The 9,887-nt window shown below is 43.5% G+C and overlaps 1 protein-coding gene across 8 annotated transcripts in view; it reads right to left on the bottom strand.

The window, feature by feature from the left end:
• Positions 1-9,361, bottom strand: part of smg1 (SMG1 nonsense mediated mRNA decay associated PI3K related kinase) — a 64,609-nt gene extending 55,248 nt beyond the window's left edge. For 3 of the 8 annotated variants that reach the window (XM_040005041.1, XM_040005033.1, XM_040005040.1), the window contains exons 1-8: positions 9,130-9,361; positions 6,917-7,065; positions 6,362-6,514; positions 5,693-5,829; positions 4,739-4,797; positions 2,268-2,481; positions 1,510-1,635; positions 1,324-1,396 (exon numbers count right to left, since the gene is read on the bottom strand). In XM_040005041.1, the coding sequence (XP_039860975.1) occupies positions 1,324-1,396; positions 1,510-1,635; positions 2,268-2,481; positions 4,739-4,797; positions 5,693-5,829; positions 6,362-6,514; positions 6,917-7,065; positions 9,130-9,206 (988 nt within the window). In that variant the 5' untranslated portion in view covers positions 9,207-9,361. Of the gene's footprint in view, positions 1-1,323; positions 1,397-1,509; positions 1,636-2,267; positions 2,482-4,738; positions 4,798-5,692; positions 5,830-6,361; positions 6,515-6,916; positions 7,066-7,618; positions 7,632-9,129 lie in introns of those variants that run through there. The other 5 variants (XM_040005035.1, XM_040005034.1, XM_040005036.1 and 2 more) reach the window with 4 other exon arrangements.
• Between the last annotated feature and the right edge of the window lie 526 nt (positions 9,362-9,887).

The raw sequence follows: 9,887 nt of genomic DNA, 5'->3' as shown, positions 1-9,887 counted from the left end.
TAGAGAGAAACGGGAGAGAGAGAGAGAGGGGGGGGAGAGAGAGGAGAGGGGGGAGGGAGAAGTGGGGGGAGTGAGAGAGAGAGAGAGAGAGCGAGAGAGAGAGGAGAGGGGACAGAAGAGAGAGAGAAGAGAGAGAGAGAGAGGTGGGGGGAGAGCGGATGGAGCGTGGGAAGGAGAGAGAGCGGGGGAGAGGAGATAGAGAAGAGGAGGGAGGAGAGAGAGAGAGCTGTGCATCGCGGTGGAAGCAAAACAGCAAAAGTCAGAGTGAATTCATGACGATGTTTATGTGAAGCGTTTGGATCTTCTTTTGCTGCTGGTTCGGTCAACATTGTTTGGAGACAGATCAAACTAACAGCTTTAGAATCGGCTCATAAAGGGCGTGAACACAAAGCTCGACCCGCCGACAGATCAGAATCAGCGAGCTGTCGGCTTTCAGCCCCGACCGTGTCCGTGCCATTGGGTGAGAAAGGCGACATCTAACTGATTCTGATCCGCGGGTCGCGCTGTGTGTTTAAGTCTATGTGCAGAAGCCGTGTTCCTGCTCTCATTTACTGTCTTAACTGTTTGGTGGTTGTTGAAAGTTTGTGAGATGTCACCTGAGATTCTGGCATTTCGGGCAAAATACATTTATATTAAAAAAATCGATTCAGGATTTTAATGAATCGATTTTACGTTATCCAAGCCAGAATCGATTTTAATCGATGAATCGATTATAAAAACCCACCTCTATCCGTAACTATTGTTGCGATTCATTACAGTCTGTTTAAACTGTACTGTCTGCTGCACTGCGGCTGCTGAGAAACAGTACTTGGTCTCAGGCTGGGTAAATACGAAATGACAATGAACTCCTGAGTACTAACGATGCACTCACTTTGCAAATGAAAACACACAGCTCTCCTCTGCATAAGCTCAGGATTAGTATCAGTGACACTGGCCCTGTATGTACAGTATCACACAGCACTGGGAGTAGCTTTCCTTCTTAATGTGTCCATGAACGCAAACATTAAGGCTGTCATTTCTGGTCTCTGAATGTTTGCCTTCTTCTTTTAATCCAGGGTACTGGCCAAGTAGCACGCTTGGTCCTTACATTTAAACAGCTGCAATAGAATCTAAACCAGAGGTACAAAGGGGGTAGAAACCACTGCTCTGTGTTTCAGGGTGTGAGGCAGGAGGAATCCCAGTGGTGGCAGGAAAATGTGTGGACATGTTGCTCCAGTTTTCTCATGAACCTTTTCAATGCTCTTCCTTCCCACTGGGTTATAAATAAGCCTGCTGATGTCAAACAGCTGCAGAAGTACTGCCCGCTAACATGCGCTTACTGACCTGAGACTTGCTGGGTGAGTGCCTGCTTCTGTGTGTGGTCAATGTGCCAACCCACCAGGATGTCCACAGTGTCCTGTGAGACAGCAGAAGACATCAGAAGACATCAGGACAGTGGCTGGAAAGATCAGAGATGCTGTGATCTGAACACAGTGCACCTGTTGGTCTCAGCCATGGAACAATACTCACCCTGAAGTTGGTGCTGAAGACATGTGGGTAGCAGTGTGCCACCTGAAGAATACATTTGACACTTTGACAAAGCAGCTCTGGAGTGTCCACGTTTTCAAGGATGGACTGCAGATTGCTCATCACCATCTGAAACACACAGCAGGCCCCATCTACAGTACATCTCTGCAGGGCTTTGCATCGTCTGCAATAACATTGCTATACACGTCTATGTGATGTGAAAGTATGATATGGACGATATGGCAACTGGTTAAAAATTGACCAAAATATGATAAACATCCCAGACAGAACGTGTGTTTACTATGCAACAACACTGCACGGCTCTTTGAAGATTGTTACTGTAGCTACTGTCAAACTAAACTGCAGCTCTTAATTCAAACTGACTGAAAGCAATACCCACTGCCATGGCACTGGCTAACAGCAACCAACCTTATGCATGGTGTGAATTTCAGTGCAGGTGCTGTGAATAGTTTAACAGATTACTATCAATAAGCCTGTACAACACTCTCTCTGCAAGACTTGCACTCCCTCTGCTGTTCCAGCACTAGTGTACACAGGCATGTAACATAAGGGTTCACACCTACATCTTACATCATCATCATTATCATTAGTAGTATAAATGCAGGCTAACTGGCCCTGGGTATCTGTAGCCTGAAGCTGTAACAGTGAATAGCTGCATGGTGCTGATGCACAGACAGGTCAAAATGAACCGGACAGATATTAGAGTTGTACTCGTGAAAAGCATCAGGCCGTGTCTTTACCTGCATAATGTGAGAAAAGGCCTTCCTCTCCCCAGCAGCCTCCAAAGCGCGCTGTGCTGCCACCAGGTACAACAGCTTCACCTCATCACGACTGCTTGAATTGAACTTGACAAAGAGCCACTTGAAGATGCGCTCTGCCTCATAGCTGAGTACGGTGCACAGGATACCAAGGCAGGCTGCAGCATCCTGACGCAGCTCCCACAGCATCTTGCTGCTAAAAACATCAACACAGGTAAAAAAAAAAAAACTTTAGAGCGGCCTGACTATTATTTCGATCAGCTTGGATGGACAGCGTCGGTGCACAGCCATGACTCTTCAACCCTGATCGCTCAGACTCGCCATGCAGGAAGCTCTAGGAAGAGTCCTGGTGGTTCCAAACTTGTTCCACATATGGATGATGGAGGCCACTGTGCTCCTTAAGACCTTCAGTGATGCAGAGACTTCCTCAGATCTATACACTCCTACCTCAGAGGTCTACAGAGCACTCCCTGGACTTCATGGCTGGGTTTGTGCCCCGACACTGTCAAATATGCGACCTTATATAGACAAGTGTGCACTTTTCCAAATTCTGTTCAATCAACCGAATTCACCACAGATGAACTCCAACAGAGTTGAAGAATGATGTGACAGATGATCAGTGGAAACAAGAAGCACCTGAGCAACGTTTTGAGGGTCATGGCAACAAAATAACAACCTCAAATATAACCTTCGTCATTATGGACCATTTCATTGAATATAAAGGTGAAAACTGAATGTAATTCATTTTGGAAAAAGGTTGTAACCTGACAAATATCTGAAACAAACTTCTGTAATAATTTCTATTAAACAGTAGAAAAAAGAACAAGCACCAGCAGCTGGCTTTAGATTGAATGTGCAGAGAGCACAGCTGGAGTCCTAATGATTAATGCAAACTTTAAAACTACATTTAAATGTACAGCCAGGATACATCGAAGGTCAACCTTTTTTCCAACAGTGATACTCAGTCAGGTAACAGTTACAAAAGTCTACTGACTTCAACCTCACCAACAGTACATCTGAAACATTCTTATGATCCACTCCTCACGCGACAGCTTCCTTGAGGCCTCGGGTATCGTTAGCTTCATCTGTGTGGTCGTCAGGAAACTAGCCTGGCTGCTAACACTGACCACAGAGTCTCTGATGAAGTGAACTGTAAGCTCATACAGGGATGAGGCTTTTCCACATATGTTGTGGATTTCCTCCAATACTTGGGTTCGTAATACAAATGAGGCAACTTGACTTGTGTGAAGCGTTTTTGAGTCGAGTTTTGACCTATGAAGGAAACCATTGATAGATGTACGCTGTAATGGCCGCTATGATCTTTGTGGGGCTTTATCATGCGGCGTGCAGCAGCCTGCTCTAATGTTTGAGCACCTGATGGCTCTTTCCTGCTTCTCATTCCTATAATCATACTGTGTCACATGAGTCTTGCTTAACTGACAGGTTTGTTGCGTTGGCGTCTGTGGTGGGGACCGGTTTGCACAGTACGGTTCTCTGCTCCGTGTCAGATTTTTCCATGTTAGGAATAAATAGTAGGATTTAAGATGGCAGCAATGCATCTACAAGGATGCCAGCTGCCGTTAAACACCAAAGAAGAAGCAGCAGCAGTCCCCGGCACCGCAGCTGTGTCCAAATTCGGGGGCCGCATCCTTTGGAGACCGCATTTGTAAGCCGATTACGTCACAGCGTGGCCCACCATATCCCAGAATTCATAGCGCGGCCCAGCTAATTCCAGTTCCCAACAATGGCGGAAGCTAGTTAGTTTTAATATTACTCTTATTATTCTTTCTGGGTCGCAAAATAAACATTTAACATATTTTCAGAATGTAGCTGTGTAAACCTCAAATATCTGCTCAGTTTATCAAGACACCACATATTTTCAAAAGTGCGCCGACGTTTTCAGAGACGTCTGTTACCCACCAGCTCGACAGCTGACCGGGAGGTCAAGGGTCACTAGAGCCGGTGAAAACAGGGGATTCCCAGCACATCATTTTCAAACCCCCCGGAGTTCTTTCCCTACTCAGGTTAAACATGATATATGAGTCACTCAGATAACTTAAAAATGTTCTTGTTTGGCTTTGTTCAGTCTTTTATTTGTTCCTGAGTAAATCGGTTTGGCTGAGATTAAAGTTACAGTTTTCACACAGCTGATTAAACGGTTAAACATTAAAAGTTTAATAAACTCTCATCTTGTCTTTATTGTTAGTTAGCACATACCTTAAACACTTCCAGCTGTAAGCTAATGATAGTTATAGAAGAGCAGATGCTGCTGGTGCAACAAGCTGTACGTTTTACGCCCACTGGATGATGATCCGATTAGTCGCTTGTGGCAGCGCTACTGAGCAACAGTCTGAGTTTATGTGAATATTTTAATCTCCTTTCTATTTCTACAGCCCTGAGTTATTGAAACTTCCTGTATTGCCAATGAACCCACGCACCCAGCATCCTCTTACCTCTCATTTAAAATGTCATTCAGAGTGCTAAGGATGGTGTCCAATTGTTTGACCAGAGTCTGTGGAGACAAGACAGAAGTCATTAGGATTACACAGTCTCAGTAGTTACTCATTGTTTAACGAACTACAGTCCCCTTTATGTATCAGTCACATCTAGCTAGCTCAGGCTCATATTATAGCAGCCTTCACATCAAAATATGTCTAAACAATCATGTTGCTAGGCAACTCAGTGCATGCCAGTAGTTGTTTTACGTTAAAACTAAAGTCCCCTGCAGCGCTGCAGGTAAAAGCAGTCATAATGTTTTTGTCCTTTGTTCTCACACACCTCAACATTCAGTATTTAATGAATAAGCCCATTTTAGGAAAAGCCAGGAAAACTGAGACGATAGGGTTTTATCTTAACACAGTTACAGGCCCGAGGGTCAAAGGTATTCAAAAATACATGAGTACTAGAGCCTACGAAGGACCTTTAGGGAAAGGTAAATCAACAGTCCAAGTGGTCATAAGGTAGCTGGTCAGTTGGGGTGGCTGTAGCTCAGGCGGTAGAGCAGGTTACTGCTGATCTACTGATCGGAAGGTTGGTGGTTCGATTCCTGGCTTCCCCTAGTCTGCATGCCAAATATTCTTTGGCAAGATACTAACCCCAAATTGCTCTCCGATGCATCCATCGGAGTGTGAATGTGTGTGACTGTTAGCTAGAAAACACTTAGAAAAATGTGCTTTTGCGAATGGGTGAGTGCACAAGTTTTATAAAGTGCTTTGAGTGCTCAGAAGAGTAGAAAAGCGCTCTATAAGAACCAGTCCATTTACCCTTACAGTGTGTGCTGGGAGAAGTAAATATGCAAACACATCGTATAAAGTATTCTAATACAGTTTGCTGCACCCTGTGAGTTTGACTATAGTGACGTTGCTGGCTATCACGGATTGAAACACCAGGAAAGTAATCTGACTGACCCCTCTGCTCTCGCCATGGCTGATGAATTCCTTCAGCTGTTTGATTGTAGCCAGCCTCCGGTCACGATCATCTTCCCTGGAGACTCGGCGCAGGAGGTTGGCCAGTCGAGACTCCTCTGAGTGAGCCATTCCTCTGTCTGCAACGACATCCCGACACTCCGAGTGAACACACATGATCCCGCTGCAGCTACACCAGTATATTAGAAAAAACTAAACTACAACCACAGCTGGAGTTCCTCAGCATCATTTCAGAAGTATATAGATGTAACTACTGCAGAAAACATGTTGGGAACATGCTCTTTAGACACAAGCTGTTAATTAGCTAGTCAGAGCCTAGTGTTCCCATGAAAACTGGGTAGGAACTGCAAGGAAACCTAAATTTAAGTCTTAATACCATTTCTCCACTTGTGTTAGAGTGGAAACTTCAGTTAACCAAACCTGGCATTACCTTTTTCCAACTGTCAGTGAATGACTCAGGCAAACCCGATCTGAACACAACGCGAGCTTATTTTTATAAGCTAACTACGCATGGGACAGTGTGAAACGTAATTTCAATTCCTTTGTATGGCAAGTACATTTGAAGAAATTGACAAATAAAAGTATTCTATTCTAACTCCTTTGAACCTGCGTTGAACGTGTGCTTCAGCATGCATTTGCTGCACCACTTACCCTGCGATTTCCTCATGTCCTTTGAAGCTAGAGCACGGTTTCCATGCTTAAAAGGAATCAAATCCGTTGTCAAGTCATCTGGCCTCAGCTCTTGCCCCAGCGACTTCCAATCAAACGTAGTATCACAGACACCTTGACCAGCTTCATATCCACCTAAGAGACATTTCATAGAAAGGCCAAGTACGCATAAGCTGCACTATTCAAAGACAATGTGTGTTTGTTCATGTAAACAGCCTTTTTTACAACTTGGTTTAACCAACAAGTCAAAGAGGAGCTGACCTGCAGAAGGCTCACGACAGAAGATAAATCATTCTTTTCAACATTTCACTTTAATTAGAAATCTGCATCTGTATCTTTGCTTCTTCGTTTGTCTTTAGACGGGTCAGTGACTAGAAATGAAAATCTGCAGTTAACATGAATGATGGGAGTTTAACTTGAAATTTTGACCCTGAAACTGGAAAATGTGGAAAGTTGGGCAAAAAGCTTCCTTTTTGGGTTATTTTCAGCCAAAGTCTAAGTAAGAAGTAAGAGTTTCAGCTTAACCACAGGCCTCACCCTCTTCCTGATGGGTATCTGCAGCAGCATAGACATTACTGGGCACTGCTGGCTGTTCAGGGCAACTGGAGGCCAACACGTCGTACAGTGGTCCTGAACCAAACTCTCTAGACTTCACCTCGTCCTGGCTGGATGACACACTGTTAACTCTACGGATAAAACAAACACAGACAAAAGAAAAAGACCACCAATGTCACAGCTGACTCTTGATCTAACTCTGAACTCATCCCATTACTACCAGTTTAATACTAATGAATGTCACAGTTCAACTGGAAAGTTTCAGGCGTGACTAATGAAACTTTCAACTGCAATGACACCACAGGTTAGAGCGTATGAGCTACAGGCGTACTTCAGTGATTCAAGCAAGTGCCACTGCTCAGCAGTTATTTTTGTCTGGGAGTCGATCATTGCTAAAGCATGACCTACAGAAACATGTCACCATCTGTAAGCAGGTGCACAGCTTTTACACTGTGTGCTCCTTCTCTTTGCCCAATCACAGGTGGTGAGTGTTCTGTACAGGTAAACATCGAACTAGTCTCCAGATGAGTCGGTGTAAAGTAAAGATAAACCACGAGGGACTGCATGAAAAGCATTTGGTGCATATTCCAACTTACTGGGCAACTTTTTTAAGGGTAAACAGTCTATTGCATTTTTAATACAGCAGAGGGAACAACTGCATTAATCACATGGTATAATACTTACATCACATCATGGCATACTGTTAATCAGAAAGAATACAAACAAAAATAATCAACACAAACGTCATCATTTCGCTATTGCATCCTCTCACAAAACATGAAGTGTTGCTTCGACATAACTGGTTGACTCTAAGCTTTGAAGCTTGCAGTATTAGTGCCAGCTTAAACGCCATCGTTTAATCATTAACAGCAACATTTAAATCTCACTTAGCCAACTAACCAGAAAAAGTCACTAAGGATGGCAAATGAGGCAAGACACCAAACAAAATAAAAACACACTAAAGCAGGAAGTAAAAATAAACTATTTAGCTGGCAATTCTGTGCATGTGGTGCAATGCTGCTCGGTAACAAGGCCTACAGGGTAACTGCACTGGTTCTTATATTACAGTGTTTTACTCTACTGCAGCACTCCAGGTGCTTTATACAACATGCCTCATTCACACACAGATACTCCGATGGATGCATCAGAGAGCAACTTGTGGTTAGTATGTTGCACGAGGATTAATTTGGCATGCAACCTGGAGTAACTGGGATGAAACCACCAACCACCCAGTTAGGCGATGACCTGGTCTACCTGAACTACAGCCACGCCAGAAATGAAAGGCTAACATTAGATTAGTTTAATGCCCAAGAAAGAACTGATGAACAGACTGTCATTTTTGTTGTCATACTACTTTAATCGTTTAGAAATTCTTTGCAAACAGATGCAAATCAGGCCTACCCCCACCCCTACTAAAACAGGAGCAATAACCTGCTGCTGAGCCCAGTCTGCAGTCTTCATTTAGTGTGTGACTACAACAACAGGCACCTGACGCTGTTCACACGTCTCACACACACCCAAAATACCCTGGGTCGACACGGGAGTATGGAAACATGGATCCCGTCTCTTACAGAAAGCTGCAGTGAGCCGCATTTCAAAACTAAGCGAGGCCTTCGGGCAGCTGCCACGCTCACAGCCAGCAATGACATCTCCTCTTTTACTCATTGCCCAGTTAGTTATTATAACGTCAACAGGTTAAAAAACCAACACCATCGTACACCTCTCTGTGCAGAAGCTGTAAAAAACGTATCCGGAAGTTATCTGAGGAGTTGATAACATTGCTTTGGGTAGTCTTTCCCATTAGCTAACCATATGTAGCCAGCGCGAAGACCCACAGCTCACAAACACTTTGAGCTACCATGTGTTTAATTTTAAATATCGCTCATCAGTAAAATACATAAAAGATCAGTATTATTTTTTTAACTGGCGTGCTTTTGTACCAAAGCCTCACAGTTGATTAGCCATTAGCGTTAGCTTGTTAGCAGCGACAGTCCACGACACAGGCTCGTCAAAAGCAAGCCCTACATTTACCGTGGGTCAGTCTATACTGCGTAAACAAGATGGTTTTATGGTTTTCAAGACAGTGCAGTTACGGTCTGTTAGTATTAAGCGTTTAAGCACAAACAAACAGTGCTTCCCTTCCATGTGGCCCCAGCTGAACACAACAGCGAGCCGTAGGCCCACAGAGCACCAACCTGGACTGCCAGTCGTTCCAGTGTGGCCGCAGTTTGTGGGCGCCGCTGAGCCGAGACCCTGTGGCTTTACGGCTCATTACCTTTTAGAGCGCTGCATGACCTACTGTCAGCGGTAACTTATCTCTCCGCAACGTTACTTTTCTCTATTATGCTTTATCAAACCTCACAAATAGGTTAGCAACTTCTTGTTACAGCTAGCTTACGGCACTCCTTCTTCTTTATGTTTTTTTGGCAGTTGTCAAACTAAAGAACGTGCATTACCGCCACCTATCCGGATTCTAAGACAATTACCCAAAATTCTTGGGACCAAATTCATTTGCCTGAATAAATGACAATATTACATTATTGAATACGTTTGCAGAAAGTCTCGTACACTTGAATCTGTGTCTCTACGCCACATGTTTATTCTTTGGCTATATGGCGTTTTATTTAAACTGTGATCAAAGCTGAGCAATGATATAAGTGACACATGTCTCCTGTTTCTTCTGTATCCATAATCCTAAGCAAAGGAATTTACTACTAATAATAATATCTTTATTGTCAAAAAAATCTAACAAAAACTGATGCAACCCTATGACTGCAAACATCTTTAAAGGCTTAAAATATGTCTGTAAAAATACAACAGCAAATAAATAAAGAAATAGAGTAGAAGGTCAATAACTATGCATAAAAGTCTCGAAAAAGTAACCTTAAAAATGTCTGACAAAAATTTGTACTTCTGTCTGCTTGCTGGTGGTACTTTGTAATCATAAACCCTT

Source organism: Simochromis diagramma, unplaced genomic scaffold, assembly GCF_900408965.1.
Source record: "Simochromis diagramma unplaced genomic scaffold, fSimDia1.1 OVJJ01000494.1, whole genome shotgun sequence".
Classification (NCBI taxonomy): domain Eukaryota; kingdom Metazoa; phylum Chordata; class Actinopteri; order Cichliformes; family Cichlidae; genus Simochromis; species Simochromis diagramma.
This window is presented reverse-complemented; position numbering and strand designations above follow the sequence as displayed.